At 46.1% G+C, this 19,290-nt stretch overlaps 1 protein-coding gene across 1 annotated transcript in view; it reads right to left on the bottom strand.

Annotated features, from left to right (window-relative positions):
* The window catches only part of IGSF21 (immunoglobin superfamily member 21), a 238,506-nt gene that overhangs the window by 139,391 nt on the left and 79,825 nt on the right, over positions 1-19,290 (bottom strand). Inside the window, exon 2 of the mRNA XM_053400998.1 lies at positions 17,494-17,606. Within this exon, the coding sequence (XP_053256973.1) occupies positions 17,494-17,606 (113 nt within the window). The remainder of the gene's footprint in view (positions 1-17,493; positions 17,607-19,290) is intronic.

Here is a 19,290-nt window from a genome sequence, read left to right as displayed (position 1 = left end):
AGAGGTGAAAAGAAGAGAAAGTGTCACCAGGCATGCAGCTATTCCACACACCTGTTCCTCTCCTCTCACCAACAAGTCCTGTCAGAATCATTTACAGATCGTATAAATATAATTTCCACAGTCTGGGCATCTCCAAAACATTTCAGCAGGCAGCACCGCTCAGCTTTGAAGAGGAGGCGATGGAAACTTGTATCTTTGGTGTGTCTTTCTGTGTGCATTTTTCACGCACCCTTTCCCCTAGTATATGAATTTCTGTACACACGGCTTGGCAGAAGAACCTCATTGCAAAATCTGAAGGAGTGCAAGCTTTGAAAGGGGGCTGAGTTGAAGATTGTTTCGGAAACTGAACAGTAGGTAGGTTCGCCCTGAAATGTGAACTAAATTGAAATTTCTCCTCCATCCCCTAACTCTAGTAAATCAGCACACGAGGCGTGGACCAGTGGCAACCCCCCTGCTCCCACAAACAGAGCAGCACAATTCAGGATTGGCTAGAATCATTCTAGAATCAACCTAGACAACATCTTAAAAAGCAGAGACATCACCTTGCCGACAAAGGTCCGTATAGTAAAAGCTATGGTTTTCCCAGTAGTGATGTATGGAAGTGAGAGCTGGACCATAAAGAAGGCTGATCGCTGAAGAATTGATGCTTTTGAATTATGGTGCTGGAGGAGACTCTTGAGAGTCCCATGGACTGCAAGAAGATCAAATGTATCCATTCTTAAGGAAATCAGCCCTGAGTGCTCACTGGAAGGACAGATCGTGAAGCTGAAGCTCCAATACTTTGGCCACCTCATGAGAAGAGAAGACTCCCTGGAAAAGAGGGCACAAGGAGAAGGGGACGACAGAGGATGAGATGGTTGGATCGTGTTCTTGAAGCTACCAGCATGAGTTTGATCAAACTGTGGGAGGCAGTGGAAGACAGGAGTGCCTGGCGTGCTCTGCTCCATGGGGTCACAAAGAGTCGGACACGACTAAACGACTAAACAACAACAACAGAATCATTCATGGTTATGAGAACCTAAGAAGAGCCTGCAGGATCAGGCCTTTGGGGTCCCATGTAGTTCAGCATCCTGTTCTCAAAGTGGCCAACCAGATACCCCCAAAGTGAAGCTCACAAGCAAAATTCAAACACAAAACCACCTTTCCTGCAGTTTCCAGAAACTGGCATTCAGAAGCATTGATAATTACTACTACTACTACTACTACTGCTACTACTACTACTACTATTATTATTATTATTTATACCCCACCCATCTGCCTGAGTTTCCCCAGCCACTCTGGGCAGCTCCCAACAGAATATTAATAATAATAATAATTTAAAAAGTGATAGAATATCAAACATTATAAACTTCCCTAAAACTTCTAAAAGTCAGAGAGTTGTTTATTTCCTTGACATCTGATGGGAGGGCGTTCCACAGGGCACGTGCCACTACCGAAAAGGCCCTCTGCCTGGCTCCCTATAACCTCACTTCTTGCAGTGAGGGAACCGCCAGAAGGCCCTCAACGCTGGACCTCAGTGTCCGGGCTGGATGATGGGGGTGGAGCTGCTCCTTCAGATATACTGGGCTGAGGCCATTTAGGGCTTTCAAGGTCAGCACCAACACTTTGAATTGTGCACGGAAACATATTGGGAGCCAATGTAGGCCTTTCAGGACCGGTGTTATGTGGTCTCGGCGGCCACTCCCAGTCACCAGTCTAGCTGCCACATTCTGGATTAGTTGTAGTTTCTGGGACAGCTTCAAAGGTAGCCCCATGTAGAGCACATTGCAGTAGTCCAACTGGAAGATAACTAGAGCATGGGTAGGCAAACTAAGGCCCGGGGGCCAGATCCGGCCCAATCGCCTTCTAAATCCGGCCCACGGACGGTCTGGGAATCAGCGTGTTTTTACATGAGTAGAATGTGTGCTTTTATTTAAAATGCATCTCTGGGTTATTTGTGGGGCATAGGAATTCGTTCATTTCCCCCCCTCCAAAATATAATCCGGCCCCCCTCAAGGTCTGAGGGACAGTGGACCAGCCCCCTGCTGAAAAAGTTTGCTGACCCCTGAACCACTCTGGCAAGACAGATACCTCCAACTGTGGAGGCAGAGCGTGACCATTGGGGCTACCAGCCATTGATAGCTTTCTCGTCCATGAATTTGTATAACCCTTTTTTAAAGCCATCCGGGTTGGTGGCCATCACTGCTTCATGTGGCAGAGAGTTCCACAGTTTAACTATGCACTACATAGCTAAGGAGGACTTTATTCGGTCTGTCCCGAGCCTTCCAATCTTCACTGGATGTCCACGAGTCCCAAGCTTTCCTCCATCCATTTTCTTTGTGCCATGCATAGTTTGATAAACTTCTATCATCTTGCCTCTAACAACTAAAATGCCCCAATCACTGCACTCCACACACCCCATTGATCATTTTGGGTTATCCACTTCAAGTTCCCTCTTGAAAATCTCTTTCCATTAAAAAATGAAAATAAAAAAGCAATGATTAAAAATAGCTAATCCCGCCTTTTTCTCCTCTTGCCCAGCCCATCGCCACTCAGCCTGGAGAGAGCAATTTGTACCCCCCCCCCAATTCATCCACCTCATCTTATCACAGCGATACCGCAATGCTCCGCCAAACGGGAAGAAGGATTATGCAAATTGAAAATCAGCTTTTCGGGGAAAGTGGGCTAATCCAATATTACTGAGCAGGCCTGCAGTGGACTGGAAAACGGACCGAGGGGGATGTGTAGGTAGGGCCGGTTATTTTTTATATTTTTATTTTTGGATTGGAGGGGGTGGGAACTGTATACATGTGTGCAAAAACTGCTCAAAGCCAGTTACTTGAGAGACCACCATGTCCTCTATTTACCCCAGTAGCTTGGAAGGAAGGAGAAATCTGGTTTTGTTCCCGTTTTAATGAGAAACTGCTCTGTCCTTTCTTCTCACCGTATGTGAACCCAAACACGGTTTGAAATTTGCACTTTTAAATTGTATTGCTCTTATATCCCACTTTCCCCCCAAGGAGCTCAAAGGGGTGGCTTACACAGTCCCTTCCCCCTCCTCATTTAATCCCAACACGAACCCTGTGAAGTAGGTTAGACTGAGAGGCAGCGGCTGGTCCAGGGTTGCTGAATTCCATTACCTTCATCTCTGACCACTGCAGCTTTGCAGGTGCACAGAAGAAACCTCTGCTTTTAAATGTTAATTCAGGGTTGTGCAACTTCTGACCCTCCAGATGTTGCTGGACTACAATTCCCACCATCCCTGGCCATTGGTTGCACTCGCAGGGGCTGATGGGAGTTGTAGTTCAGCAACATCTGAAGGGCCATACCTGCTCTATAGCCTCTCTGTTATCTCTTGCTGAGCATCCTCCATATGAGGCTGAACAGATATGTCATGACTGACCCTCAGGGAAAGGTTGTTTTTTCCCCTCAGTAAGATCTGCAGCAAAACTCTGCATTTTCCCTTTAGCTCATTTATAAACAACGGGAGTGTCAGGAGTTTTCTCTCTCTTCTGTCTCTGAAGAGGCTTCACGCAGCCGGTTCCAGGAGACCCCAACAGGGACAAAAACAGCCCCCGGTTCTTCCTCTGCTGGCACTGGGTCTGTGGCCCCGATCCCTGGGCCCATAACCGTTGTCAGGAGTTCAGCCTACACTCAGAGTCCTACTCGACTGGCATGTTCCCTCCCTCCTGGTCAATCATTTGGGAGCTTCAGAAGCTTTCTTCAGCCCAAACATCACAGCGACCAATGCCAACTGACTCCGGCACACTTAGGGATCCGCAGAGTTTGCTCATCTCACGTAACAAACCTCAGCAACTCAGCATTTTGGCTAATCTACTTAATTTACATATAAATACACATGGAACACTGCAATATGGCTCCCTCTCTCTCTAGCATCTGACAGCAAAGAGAAAAAGAACAAAGGACAATAGTCCCACTTCACGGAACACAGTAACACAAACATCCTGTCTACGTCACTTCCCACTCTGTGGAGTCAAAACATACACCATCATGTGATAGAAAACAATCCCATGACTGCAATCATGGAGCAGGAATTCTAACAGGGAGAACTTGCTGGATCAGGCCAAAGGTCTCTTTCAAGCAGCCTAAATGTAAAGGTAAAGGGACCCCTGACCATTAGGTCCAGTCGTGGCTGACTCTGGGGTTGTGGTGCTCATCTCGCTTTATTGGCCGAGGGAGCCGGCGTACAGCTTCCAGGTCATGTGGCCAGCATGACTAAGCCGCTTCTGGTGAACCAGAGCAGCGCACGGAAACGCTGTTTACCTTCCCGCCAGAGCAGTACCTATTTATCTACTTGCACTTTGACGTGCTTTCGAACTGCTGGGTGGGCAGGAGCAGGGACCGAGCAACGGGAGCTCACCCCATCGCGGGGATTTGAACCGCCAACCTTCTGATCTGCAAGTCCTAGGCTCTGTGGTTTAACCCACAGCACCACCCGCGTCCCCCTCAAGCAGCCTACTGTTCTCCAATAACCAACCAGAAGCCCCAGTGAGAAGCTCAGAATTAGGACATGAGCCCAAGTGCACTCTCCTCAGTTGTGATTCCTAGAAACTGCCATTCATTGTAACTATCATGGCTAGCAGCCTTCAACATCCCTCTCCTCCAATCCTCTCTGGAAGCCATCCAAGTTGGTGGCCATCCCTGGTCCTGTGGCAGTGAGTTCCATAGGCTCTGCAGTGCCTGAAGAAGCCCTTTCTTTTTCTCTGCTCCAAATCTGCCAACATTCAGCTTCACTGGATGACCCTGAGTTCTAGCAATGTGAGAGAGGGAATAACAACATGCCTACAACCTTTGGGTTTTTGCCAACACTTCCATTACCAATTTGTGTGTGTTTGTGTGCTGTTGTATTCAACATTATTCATACACAGACTAGATTCGGAGAAATGAATAGATTTTACTGACCACCATTAATTGAAATGAGGAAGACTGGATACACCCCATTGTTCAAAACTGCATTTCAATCATTTCAAACCCTTTCCGATGCTTGTCGATTTCATCAGCATTTCTTACAAATATTTTGTGTATTGCTTTATGTGAACTGCTCAGAGGTCAGTCTGCTAAATGCCAGGTAAAGCCTTGCATAGGCAAATAAATATTTAAATAACAACCTGCAGGGTTTGGTATTTTATTTTTTCAGCAGATCTGCTTGATTGTGAGTCCCTGGTTTCCTCCTCCCCCTTTTAATGCAATCCGAAGAGAATTTTAATTAATTAACCAGCCCGATTAATCTATTAAGCATTGCAGCCCTAATTATCATCATCATTAGCATTCCTAGTCATAGCTCCACACAGGGTCAGGTTTTTTGATTTGATTTTTTTAAAAACTTTTAATGGGCAACTATTTCCTGTGCTACACACTCCCGTCGGCAAGACCGACTCCTAATCTTTTTGTAACGCGCCTGATTCTGCTTCCACGGTTGGCTGCCTTTACAATCCAGCTTGCACGCCAGAGATGTACGGCAAATCAAGAGAGAAGACGGCAGGGAGGGAGACTGAGAGAGCAAGAGATTTCTCTGTGCACAAAAGAAAACGACACACAGATCCTGGTGTACGTTAAGCAGGCTGGCACCAAATGGAGTTTTAGGGAAAGGGTCTGGAATCAGAGAAACAGCCCGACCTTAGGGGTTTGGGAAACCCATTAAGGGATTCTATCTATCTAGCATCTATCTATCTATCTATCTATCTATCTATCTATCTATCTATCTATCTATATCTATCTATCTATCATCTATCTATCATCTATCTATCTATCTATCTATCTATCTATCTATCATCTATCTATCTATCTATCTATCTATCTATCTATCTATCTATCTATCTATATCTATCTATCTATCTATCTATCTATCTATCTATCTATCTATCTATCATCTATCTATCTATCTATCATCTATCTATCTATCTATCTATCTACCATCTATCTATCATCTATCTATCTATCATCTATCTACAGTGGTACCTCAGGTTAAGTACTTAATTCGTTCCGGAGGTCTGTTCTTAACCTGAAACTGTTCTTAACCTGAAGCACCACTTTAGCTAATGGGGCCTGCTGCTGCTGCCGTGCTGCCGGAGCCCGATTTCTGTTCTCATCCTGAAGCAAAGTTCTTAACCTGAAGTACTATTTCTGGGTTAGCGGAGTCTGTAACCTGAAGCATATGTAACCTGAAGCGTATGTAACCCGAGGTACCACTCTATCTATCTATCATCTATCTATTTATCTATCTATCTATCTATCATCTATCTATCATCTATCTATCTATCTATTCATCTATTGCCCTTCATCTGGAAATACCTGCCCTTCTTTAAATGGCAATATTGTTTAATCAGCCAAAGTGCTGATTTTCTCCTGGCACCTGAAGATACAGTGGTACCTCGGGTTACAGATGCTTCAGGTTACAGACACTTCAGGTTACAGACTCCACTAACCCAGAAATAGTACCTCGGGTTAAGAACTTTGCTTCAGGATGAGAACAGAAATCACACAGCGGGAGGCACCATTAGCTAAAGTGGTGTCTCAGGTTAAGAACAGTTTCCAGTTAAGAACGGACCTCCAGAACGAATTAAGTTCTTAACCAGAGGTACCACTGTATAGAATGACGGCATACCCTCCAACATTTCTCTGATGAAAATAGGGAGCTCCTATTCCACAATAATAATTTTATTATTTATACCCCACCCATCCGACTGGGTCGCCCCAGCAACTCTGGGTGGCTTCCAATGTATATACACACATAATAAAACATTACAGTGGTACCTCTGCTTAAGTACTTAATTCGTTCCAGAGGTCCATTCTTAACCTGAAACTGTTCTTAACCTGAAGCACCACTTTAGCTAATGGGGCCTCCGGCGGCTGCTGTGCTGCCACCGCACAATTTCTGTTCTCATCCTGAAGCAAAGTTCTTAACCTGAAGCAATATTTCTGGGTTAGTGGAGTCTGTAACCTGAAGTGTCTGTAACCTGAAGCGTATGTAACCCGAGGTACCACTGTAAACATTAAAAATAGAACTTCCCTATACAGGGCTGCCTTCAATGTCTTCTAAAGGTTGTATAGTTACTTCTCTCCTTGGCTTGGGGGTCACATAACTCCATACTCTTAAAAATCCCATATTCTGAAATACGTGGCACAAAACAGGTTTTATTCACACACGTTTTGTTTTATGGCCCATATTATGCAAAAATATATGATAAGTATTTGGACCCTTTATTGAAGGAGAGGATGCGGGTGGCGCTGTGGTCTAAACCACTGAGCCTCTTGGGCTTGCTGATCAGAAGGTCAGCAGTTTGAAGACCCGCAACGGGGTGAGCTCCTGTCGCTCTGTCCCGGCTCCTGTCAACCTAGCAGTTTGAAAGCATGCCAGTGCAAGTAGATAAATAGGTACCACTGCGGCAGAAAGGTAAACAGCATTTCCATTCGCTCTGGTTTCCATCATGGCCAGAAGCAGTTTAGTCATGCTGGCCACATGACCCGGAAAGCTGTCTGCGGACAAACGCCGGTTCCCTCGGCCTGAAAGCGAGATGAGCACCGCAACCCCATAGTCGCCTTTGACTGGACTTAACCGTCCAGGGGTCCTTTACCTTTTTTACCTATCACACCGACTATTCTAGGATGCCCTTTCTACTGAATAACTGTAGGAATGACATTGTGGAGAATGTGGTAAGATTTTTGAGTGAAAATTCTTCACTATAGGTCCTAAGAGCCTCCTTTTTATTTCATGACGTCGGGACCATTTTATCCTAAAGTGTCTCCTACTATGAGAAGAAGAAGAAGAGTTTGGATTTGATATCCCGTTTTATCACTACCCAAAGGAGTCTCAAAGCGGCTAACATTGTCCTTTCCCTTCCTCCCCCACAACAAACACTCTGTGAGGTGAGTGGGGCTGAGAGATTTCAAAGAAGTGTGACTGGCCCAAGGTCACGCAGCAGCTGCATGTGGAGGAGCGGAGACTCGAACCCGGTTCCCCAGATTACGAATCTACCGCTCTTAACCCCTACACCACATTGACAACATTGTCAATGTTGTGTTTTGATCAATGTATATGACACGCACTTTCTATGCCTGTAAAGGAGATTGATTGATTGACTGGCAGCTGCTCTCCAGTGCTTGAAGCATGGAGCCTTTCCCCCATACCCCCAACCCAAACTCACCACAAGAGGGGAGAGTTATCATGTGCTCAGATCCTGCTTTGGGGCATCTGGTGAGAGCAAGATGTTGGTTTAGATGAGCCTTTGGCCTGATCCAACCAGCTCTTCCCAGGTTCTTAAGATGAACCCTCTAAGCATATCTATGGCAATGAAAGCACGTTTGGCTGAAGAGGAGGTAAAGGTAAAGGTACCCCTGACTGTTAGGTCCAGTCACGGACGACTCTGGGGTTGCGCGCTCATCTCACTCTATAGGCCAAGGGAGCTGTCATTTGTCTGCAGACAGCTTCTGGGTCATGTGGCCAGCATGACTAAGCCGCTTCTGGCAAACCAGAGCAGCGCACGGAAACGCCGTTTACCTTCCCGCCGGAGCGGTACCTATTTATCTACTTGCACTTTGACATGCTTTTGAACTGCTAGGTGGGCAGGAGCAGGGACCGAACAACGGGAGCTCACCCCGTCGGGGGGATTCGAACTGCCGACCTTCTGATAGGCAAGCCCTAGGCTCTGTGGTTTAGACCACAGCACCACCCGCATCCGAAAGAGGAGGTACAAATGCCATAAATAAACCCCAAGACGCGGGTGGCGCTGTTGCTCAGTCCCAGCTCCTGCCAACCTAGCTGTTCGAAAGCACATAAAAGTGCAAGTAGATAAATAGATACCACTCCAGTGGGAAGGTAAACGGCATTTCCGTGCGCTGCTCTGGTTCACCAGAAGTGGCTTAGTCATGCTGGCCACATGACCCGGAAGCTGTACGCTGGCTCCCTCGGCCAATAAAGTGAGATGAGCACCACAACCCCAGAGTCGGTCATGACTGGACCTAATGGTCAGGGGTCACCTTTACCTTTACCTCCCATCCCAGTGGTGGTCATCTTTGACAGCTCCATGAAGTCAATACCCACAAATGGTTTTTGAGTGCCTTCATCACGAAACAGGGATTTCCAAAGGCTACACGATGTAGATCTCATGTAACTATTTTATGGCTTTGGAGCAAGCTCTCGGCTTCAGGTTCAAAGAAAGTCTGCTAACTTTTTTTCAAATGGGATGTGCTAACGAACAGACCCAGGATGAAAAGAGACCCCTGTGGTGTTCTGTTCCGGAGGACTGCAAAAAAAAATGGGGGTGCCAGGGAGTCAGATGCTGTTATCGGAAGATAACGAAGACATGGAGAAAGTGCTAATGAGCATAATTGGGATGATCAATGAGTCTTATGGGATTGGGGGGAAGGGGGATGAGATGTGAGTTTTACCAGAAGTAGAGTGGATAATTAGGCCTGCACTCATTTGTCATAAAAATGCAACATAGGGAAATCGAGACACGGAGATGGTACTACAATGGTATAGAAGAACTCGGAAGGACGGGGTTTTTTTTTCTTTCAATTTCTTTCCATTTGGAAACTTCTGATTGTCTCCGATTGTTAGCCCTACTCAAAGTAGGTATAAGAGAATAAGAACAGGCCAACAGCCCATCCAGTCCAGGATCTGCTTCGCACAGTGGCTCAACAGTTGCCTGAGGGAAACCCTCAATTAGGGCCTGAGCATAAAAGCCTTCAGCTGGACCATAAAGAAGGCTGATCGCCGAAGAATTGATGCTTTTGAATTATGGTGCTGGAGGAGACTCTTGAGAGTCCCATGGACTGCAAGAAGATCAAACCTATCCATTCTGAAGGAAATCAGCCCTGAGTGCTCACTGGAAGGACAGATCCTGAAGCTGAGACTCCAATACTTTGGCCACCTCATGAGAAGAGAAGACTCCCTGGAAGAGACCCTGATGTTGGGAAAGATGGAGGGCACAAGGAGAAGGGGAAGACAGAGGACGAGATGGCTGGATAGTGTTCTTGAAGCTACCAGCATGAGTTTGACCAAACTGCGGGAGGCAGTGGAAGACAGGAGTGCCTGGCGTGTTCTCTTCCATGGGGTCACGAAGAGTCGGACACGACTAAACGACTAAGCAACAACAAAATAAGAGCCTTCTCCCCTTCTGCATACCTGCCAACATTTCCCTGCTGAAAATATTGACATTAGGAGTTTTAAATCTGATGGAAAACCTAGGATAGAATAAATAACATTAAAGCCAAAACATGCTATAATATGGCAGTGAATAATGGATGACAAATAGAAAGAAGGAGTAGACAGGAAGTCAGCTATATAGGAAAAAGTCATTTTATGTTAAATGTATTGTGAGCACTATTCAATGTATTGTTGTTGTTGTTGCTGATGATGTTTTTCTTTCTTAATTGTTAGGAGGTGATGGATATTTGTTTATCTTCATATTTATTTTTTGTATGTGGTGTATTAAAATGAAATAAAAATATTAGAAAAAGGGGGGGAGAAAATATGGACATCCTTAATAATAATAATAATAATAATAATAATAATAATAATAATAATAATATTTATACCCCACTCATCTGACTGGGTTGCCCGAGCCACTCTGGGTGGCTTCCAACATATAGAAAAACATAATAAAACATTAAACATTTTTTAAAAACTTCCCTTCAGGTGTCTTTTAAAGGTTGTAAAGTTACTTATCTCCTTTGCTTTGGGGGGAGGGGTTTACATAACTCAATACCCTCCCACATTCATCCCATGAAAATAAGGAGATTCTATAGATGGCTTTAGCCCACTATACCTGAAGGAGTGCCTCCACCCCCATCGTCCAGCCCGGACACTGAGGTCCAGCTCCGAGGTCCTTCTGGCAGTTCCCTCCCTGTGAGAAGTGAGGTTACAGGGAACCAGGCAGAGGGCCTTCTTGGTGGTGGCGCCCGTCCTGTGGAAATCCCTCCCATCAGATGCCAAGGAAATAAACAACTATCTGACTATCTGACACCTGAAGGCAGCCCTGTTTAGGGAAGCTTTTAATGTTTGATGTTTTGTTGCTTTATTATTATTATTATTATTATTATTATTATTATTATTATTATTATTATTTTGGCAGCCACCCAGAGTGGCTGGGGAAAGCCAGCCAGATGGGTGGGGTTTAAATAATAAATAATGATTGTAATATTATTATTACTGAAAAGCAGAGCATTTCGGGACAAAATCAGAAACCCGGACGGCTTCTGTAAATCCAGGACTGTCCTGGAAAACAGGGTCTTCTTCTGCCATTTCCAGCAACTGAGATTCAAAAGCATAAAACCTCCAACCATGGAGGCAAGGTATAGCCATCACGGCTGGTATTCACCAATAGCCCTCTCCTCCGATCGCCATTTAGCACCCTCTAGGTTAATCCCCTCGCTCTGAGTTTGCTCCACTCTCGTCGTCGTAAAACTGCCATGTGGCTGATTCTCGCTGATCTCCGCCAAGAGGCTGGTGGGTGGACACCTGCAGGTTGCTGTTTTATGTGCTGAACTTTGGAAGAGCTGGAGGAGAATTATGATTCTGTGGTCTCCGAGTTGGCTGCACAAGCTGACTCGGGGGAAATCAGCGGCTGCTGCCATGACCGCCCACCCCCTACGTGCTGCATACAGCCCCACAAAGACCTCTCCACGGCCTTCAACCTCTTGACAGCAGCAACAAGCCAAACTGCACCCTCACACCACCCAGGCCCTTCACTTCCCATCAGAGCTGATTCGCTCCTTGTCCGGGTCAGACAAGGCCAACAGAGAATTGCCATGCGTTAGCTCGGGGAATCTTAAACGTTGCTGTGTATTAAAAGTGCTCGGCGGGGGATTTATCTCTCCCCCTCAAACTCAACACCCACATCATATGATTGTTTATCTTAAATCCCCTCGGGTGTCTGACATTGAAATCGGCTTGAGTGGGGGAGAGAACCGAAGGAAAAGGGGATGCCGTCACCAGCGGGCGAGTGACTCTGGATTTATTTATTTTTATCATGCATGATAATGAATTGAATCCCCAATTCATGTTTGCTGCTTACAAGGCAGATTGGGGCCCATCGGCTGGATCTAGGAGGGCGTCGCAAAAAAAAAAGGCAGGGAAAATCAATTTGGGATGTCAAGCAAGTCACACACACACACACACACACACACACAAACACACGTATCATCAAAGAAGGCCACTGAATTTTCAAGATTTGAAATCCTGGTCCTACCCATCATTTGGGGGGGGGGGAGATAATTGCTGCATCCCAACTCCCCTCCCAAGGAGATTCAGTTGGTTAGGTCCAGGGGAGGAGTTGCTGTGGTCAGGTGGCTCGTTTGAGCCAATTGGCATGGGGAGCATAGCTATTTAAGCCTGCTCCTCCCCCAAACTCTTCACTCTGACCCTTCCAGCGCCCTTCCAATATGCCCTTCCAAGTTCCTTCCAATATTTCCCACCTCCCCTAGCATCGAGAGAGACCCTGCGTTAAAAATGATTTACTTGCAAACTCTTCAAAGGTCAGATTCGTGTGCTTTCACATACAGCAGTCGGAAAACACAGGGAGTAAGACATAGGTTAGTTCCAAAGTGGGGAACTTCCTAAATTTATTCTATAGGTGCACAAGGATGGATTGCAGAAAGCCATATGGTCTGTGCTTGGAGCAACTAGCTCAGACCTCTTTACATGCCAGAATTCACATTGTAGCCTGAGGGAAACAATAGGCTTGATTTCCTTCCTCCCAAGGTGAGGGGGATGACCTAGCTAAGCCTGGCAGGACAGCTTACTCTATGGCATTAACCCCTTTGTGCATTAACCAGACAAGCATTTTAGTTATATGAGGCTGGTCACCCTACGCCTCCTGTCCCTCCATATGCAGTAAGGGCTCTGCTAGTCACCTATTCTGGGAGCTTAAGAGGAATTTTTTTGGTGAGCCTATAATTTATTGAACTCTCCTTTATTGCATACTTCATACTGCAGGGAGGTTTCTTTTTGCTGGAGTGGTATTGTTTGATTGGCGTAGGCCCATTTTTATGTTGTCTCAATTCTAAAAGGTAAAGGTAAAGGTACCCCTGCCCGTATGGGCCAGTCTTGACAGACTCTGGGGTTGTGCGCCCATCTCACTTAAGAGGCCAGGGGCCAGCGCTGTCCGGAGACACTTCCGGGTCACGTGGCCAGCATGACATCGCTGCTCTGGCGAGCCAGAGCCGCACACGGAAACGCCGTTTACCTTCCCGCTAGAAAGCGGTACCTATTTACCTACTTGCACCCGGAGGTGCTTTCGAACTGCTAGGTTGGCAGGCGCTGGGACCGAGCAACGGGAGCGCACCCCACCGCGGGGATTCGAACCGCCGACCTTTCGATCGGCAAGCCCTAGGCGCTGAGGCTTTTACCCACAGCGCAATTCTATTATACACTAATTACTTTTTAACTACACACAGGTCTCATTTTCCAAACAGAATGCATTCCCTAGAAATTGATCATTAGGGGAGCGTTCACATAACAAGTTGGAGATTTCCATTGATTCCTATGGGGAAATTTCAAATATGTTCCTACAGAATTTTGAGCCACAAAAAGAAGAAGAAGAAGAAACCAGGAAAACCCAGAGAAACCCTCTGAAACCTTACTAAAATACAGATCGCTAACGTTCCTCAGCCAAGCAGCAAAAGGCAAACAAAGAAGTAAAAAATTCTGAATCTGCAGTGTGTATAGCAAAGTTGGGAGTACGAATTCCTCGTCTTCTGATCAGTGAATTTTCGCATTGTGAGTGTTAGGGAAACATGACCTATGTATATTATCTTTTATATGCTTTTAGCCTTCTGAACTTTATCTGTGTTTTATTTTGTGTAAGCTACCTTGACTACCCGTCTGGGGAAAAGGTGGGATAACAAAAACAAAAACAACAATATTGCACAGCGTTGGACTAGATGACCCTTGTGATCTCTTCCAGATCTACTGTTCCATGATTCCATTTTAACCAACCAGTATTTATCCATGCTTACATCTTTAGATTTTGTATGCTGCATGCCATCTTCCTGTACGTCTATGAAAGTATAGTCGATACATATTTCAATAAGCAAACTTTTTTCTTTAATGAAAAACAAGTTGGGGAGATGATATCAGAAAACACGGCCGCTTGCATTCGAATCGCTGCTCTTGCCCTTGAAAATCCACACACACAAACCTCCCCCAATATAGTGACCTCATTTTTATGCACACTTCCAAGTCTGATGCAGATACAAATCCAGATTGCGGAAGAGCAGAGGTCTCTCTCTCTCCCCCCCTTCCTTTTAAAATAGAAGCACTACCAGGCGCAAACCAAGCCAAGATATCCGATGATTTTCTCCCATCTTCCGCAGGCAGGTTGGCCCAGAATGAGTGGAGAGAGCAGCAGCCGGAGAAAGGGGAAGACAATCAACTTCTCGGGCAGGGTTAAACTCCTGTCATTTCCCCCCACCCCCCCGAAAAGACTTAATGGGTTTCTAGATAAATGGACCTACGGCTCCAGCAGCTGCCCAGGTGACCTGAAACTAAATGGCGTTTGACACAGACTGCTAATGCACAAGCTCATACTCTCTTTCCTTTTCTTTCTGTGCGTTGGGTCAGTTCCACCACCACCCCTTCCGCCGTTGATCGTTCCATCTCTCCGCTGCGTACCTAAATATGTCAAATTTGGGACCACCCCGCAAACCTTCAGGTTGCTGGAGTTCTTTAATAATAATAATAATAATAATAATAATAATACCAGTTACAGAAAGGTAGCCGTGTTGGTCTGCCATAGTCAAAACAAAAAAAAAATTTTTTTTAAGGTGCTACTGGAAGGAAATAATAATAATAATAATAATAATAATAATAATAATAATTTATTATTTGTACCTTGCCCATCTGGCTGGGTTTCCCCAGCCACTCTAGGTGTCTCCCAACAGAACATTAAAAACACAATAAAACATCAAATATTAAAAACGTCCTAAACAGGGCTGCCTTCAGATGTCTTCTAAAAGTCAGATACAGTGGTACCTCGGGTTAAGTACTTAATTTGTTCCGGAGGTCTGTTCTTAACCTGAAACTGTTCTTAACCCGAAGCACCACTTTAGCTAATGGGGCCTCCTGCTGCTTCCGTGCTGCCGGAAAACGATTTCTGTTCTCATCCTGAAGCAAAGTTCTTAACCTGAAGCACTATTTCTGGGTTAGCGGAGTCTGTAACCTGAAGCGTATGTAACCTGAAGCGTATGTAACCCAAGGTACCACTGTAGTTGTTTATTTCCTTGACATCTGATGGGAGGGCGTTCCACAGGGCGGGCACCACCACCAAGAAGGCCCTCTGCCTGGTTCCCCGCAACCTCACTTATCGCAGGGAGGGAACCGCCAGAAGGCCCTCGGAGCTGAACCTCAGTGTCCAGGCTGGACGATGGGGCTAGAACTGCTCCTTCAGGTATACTGGGCCGAGGCCATTTAGAGTTTTAAAGGTCAGCACCAACACTTTGAATTGTGCTCAAAAACGTACTGGGAGCCAACGTATGGTCTCGGCAGCCACTCCCAGTCACCAGTCTTTCAAGCTGGAAGATGAACTGCATTCTTAAAAACCTTCTAAAGATCCTAGGCATGTTTCTTTGAAAGCAATGTCCCACTAACTCAGTTTTATTCACGAGCGAATCCCTTTAAATTAACAGGCCTCTGTTAGCCAGGCCCATTAACTTCAACAACTCCAGGTACAATTAAATGTTGAATCTACACAACGCCCTGTGGTTGGAAGGGATCCCAAGGGTTTTAATTATTATTAAAATTTGTATGCCATCCTATATCTGCAGATCTCAGGGCTCTTCACCGCATAAAAACACACTAAAAAAACACAAAATACATAATTAAAATATGTATGGCAGCACCAGCACTTGGGAACTCCCTGCCTATTGATAACAAGCAGCCGTCTTCGCCATATTTGGAAAGTTTTGAATTATTTGTTGTCCATTTTTATTGAGAATTTTATTGTTTTATCCTTTGTGTAAACTGCTTTGAGTTCGTTCATTCATCTGTTTTACAATCAAGCAGTGGGTGAATTTTATGAAACAAGGAAATGAATGAAAGGTGAAGCTCTCCAGGTGTGATCTTGGGGGCCGGTCACCCACTCTCAGCCTAACCTACTTCACAGGGTTGCTGGGAGGGCAAAATGGGAAGGAGGGAGAAAGCCACTTCTGACGTAGAAGGAGGTGGGGTTGCGGGCTTCACCTTCCCACCATGCACGTGGGGGCTGGCTCCCAGCCTCTGCGCGATTGAGGGAATCCCGATCGCATCATCACCCGGCCAGCCAATTGGCTGGCCTGGGGGGGCGTGGCCTGCTCCATTTAATGCGGGGGCGGCCTGGGATCTCCCCTCTTTGCTGCTTCCAGCTGCTCCAGTTTCCCGCCCTTTAAGGTTTTTTCATCTTTGACCTTGCTATGGACCTCGGTTGGTCGCCGTTAAGGGGCCTGGTAGGAATTTTTCCACTTGGCAAATTGGCACCAGCCACTTGGTTTTTTGCCTACCTCGTAACAAAACGTCACAACTTCCTTGGTATTGGTGGTTAGGCATTGGTATTGTTATGTAGATGGAAGGGGGGAGGAAGCGCCACCACCTCCCCCGGATATTGAAGGGTAGTCCGATAAAGGATTTTGGGGAGCGTGGCCCTGTCTGAAGCCTATGGAGGCCAGGGCCAAAGGCATGCCCCCGAGTGGTGTCCCCGGGGGAATGCCTAGTTGATGTGTATCAGTAGGACTCCCCCTACTGGTGGTTAACCCTTCCCAGACTTCAAGCGAACAGGCTGAAGCCGGATAGTCGGTTAGGACCAATGCCTGAGCCAATACCGCTCATCACCTGTAACCAATAAAGTTGTGGCCATATTTAGCCCATGGACCTTAAATATCTGTGTCACGTGTCTTTATTTCCACTGGGGGGAGGTGGGAACTCGCCACGCAACTACATTTACCACCTTGAGCTCCTTAGAGGTGATGTCAGGGAACTGACATCAGAGACTAGCGGAGAGGGAAGTCGCCCCAATGATGCAGGGGAGGGAACTAGCAAGGAGAGAGAGAGAGCTTCCGCTGGGGAAGGAAACCAAGGTGACACCAGGAAGAAAGGGGAGGCTGAGAGTACTTTGGAGGGAAGGCTCCGAGACTCTTCCAGTGAGATCAGTGGGGAGAGCGCAGGACCTCCGCTTGGCACGCCTACTCTGCGCAGAAGGCTTCCGCGCAGAGAAGCTAGGCGGAGACTTGCTGTCAAGGAATTTTTATGTTGGAAGAAGTTCAGGAAACGCCCACTGACGGATTCTGCCAGTGATTGAGACAGTCGCGTTGTAAGGGGCTGTCAAACTAGGGAAAGGTTTAGCTATACAACCCGCTTGGAGCAGTTTGGAGTTTACGCATAAGCAACCCCAATTCCCATTACAGGTGATATAGAAACAGAGCGAGTAAATAATGATGGAAACTCTCACAAAACAAACCGAAACAGCAGCTCAAGGGGACTTTTGGGGTGGGGTGGGGATGAAGGAGGATTGGCTCGCTTACCCGGTACCACACTATTTCCCGCATCCTGCCATCCGTCTTGAAGTTGCATTTCAAAGTGACGGCATCCCCAACCACCACAGGTGGGAGTGGCTCGATGCTGACCGTCAGGTAACCTGGGGCACAAGAAAGATGGAAGAAGACAGGTGAGAATGCGAGAACCACCTTGAAAGGTTTCTGCTCTCTCTCGGGAGCTCTTGACGTCAATGGGCTGCCGGAACCTCAGTTGCCCCCCAGAATGAAAACCACATAAGATTTGCGGTTGTTGCTTCAGTGTAAAAATGTGTGGAGTTGACCATTATCTGAAAAACAACAACAACACATAAATTACTTGGTGGCCAAGGCTTGGGGGACAAGGAAAGAATTTGGCCGTTGTAAGAACAGGATTACAGAAAGGTAGCCATGTTGGTCTGCCATAGTCAAAACAAAAAATTTTTTTCCTTCCAGTAGTACCTTAAAGACCAACTAAGTTAGTTCTTGGTATGAGCTTTCGTGTGCATGCACACTTCTTCACTTCTCAGTGTATCTGAAGAAGTGTGCATGCACACGAAAGCTCATACCAAGAACTAACTTAGTTGGTCTTTAAGGTGCTACTGGAAGGAAATTTTTTTTTTTGTAAGAACAGGATGCTAGGCTAGATGGACCCCTTTGGGCCTGACCAAGAGGCTCTTATTAATTTTATTTATATACTGCCCTATACCTGGGGGTCTCAGGGCGGTTCACCCACTGCAACACAATACCTCCTCAGCTTAGCTCCCCGTAGCCCAAGTCAGGGCCATATTTAGGTTTGATGAGGCCCTTAGCTACTGAAGGCAATGGGGCCCTTTATATGTCCAGCTGTCCTTTGTCAACAACAAATTGTCGCTGTTTTTTGTGTTGAATATTTTAGGGAGCAGGCTAGCAGGCGGTGCCCATTACTTACATCAAAGGAGCCTACACAACACAAAACACTGTTGCTATATGTAGGTTTTATTTTATTTGTTTTTTATCTTGTATTTTGGAAATGTACATCCAGTTTTTTTCCCCTTTAAATTTTTTTGGGGCCCCCAAGAGAGTGGAGCCCTAAGCTTGTTTAGCTTATGCAGTGGTACCTCAGGTTAAGAACTTAATTTGTTCTTAACCTGAAACTGTTCTTAACCTGAGGTACCACTTTAGCTAATGGGGCCTCCCGCTGCCACCACGCGATTTCTGTTCTCATCCTGAAGCAAAGTTCTTAACCCGAGTTACTATTTCTGGGTTAGTGGAGTCTGTAACCTGAAGCGTCTGTAACCTGAAGCGTCTGTAACCCGAGGTACCACTGTATGTAAATACGGCACTGGCCCAGGTACATAACTGCCTCTCCACCAAACCAACCCCTACAACATTTTCCAAAGGACTCAGCAAGATTAATTAAGAAGCGAGAGAAAACACAGATCACTGATTTAAAAAATAAAAAAAGAATTAGCCCCCAGCTGCCACTGTTCGCTCTCCCCACCGCCTCCCACTAACATCCATTCCTCTCATTGCGTCCAGTGCTGGACGCCGGATCCTTCATTAACTTGATGCTTCATTACTCCAAACAGCTCCATCCGTCTCACTCCCCTCTCAGCGAGGACGGTTATGCCTCGCCTATTAAGATACATTTAGCAAAATAAGCTGCAATATTTAAGAATTAGACATGGCCATGGGAGGGATTTATTGCCAGAGATCTGTCTCCATCAAGACGTGTTAGATGCTCCAGTAGTGTTATAAAAGGCTGGGGAAAGAGATATCCCACAGATTCTGTCAGAGAGTTGCGGGCGCTGCTGAGGAGCAGATTCA

The sequence above is a fragment of the Podarcis raffonei genome, chromosome 8 (genome assembly GCF_027172205.1).
Source record: "Podarcis raffonei isolate rPodRaf1 chromosome 8, rPodRaf1.pri, whole genome shotgun sequence".
In the NCBI taxonomy this organism is placed as follows: Eukaryota; Metazoa; Chordata; class Lepidosauria; order Squamata; family Lacertidae; genus Podarcis; species Podarcis raffonei.
The sequence above is the reverse complement of the archived record's forward strand: the minus strand, read 5'-3'. Positions and strand labels throughout refer to the sequence as shown.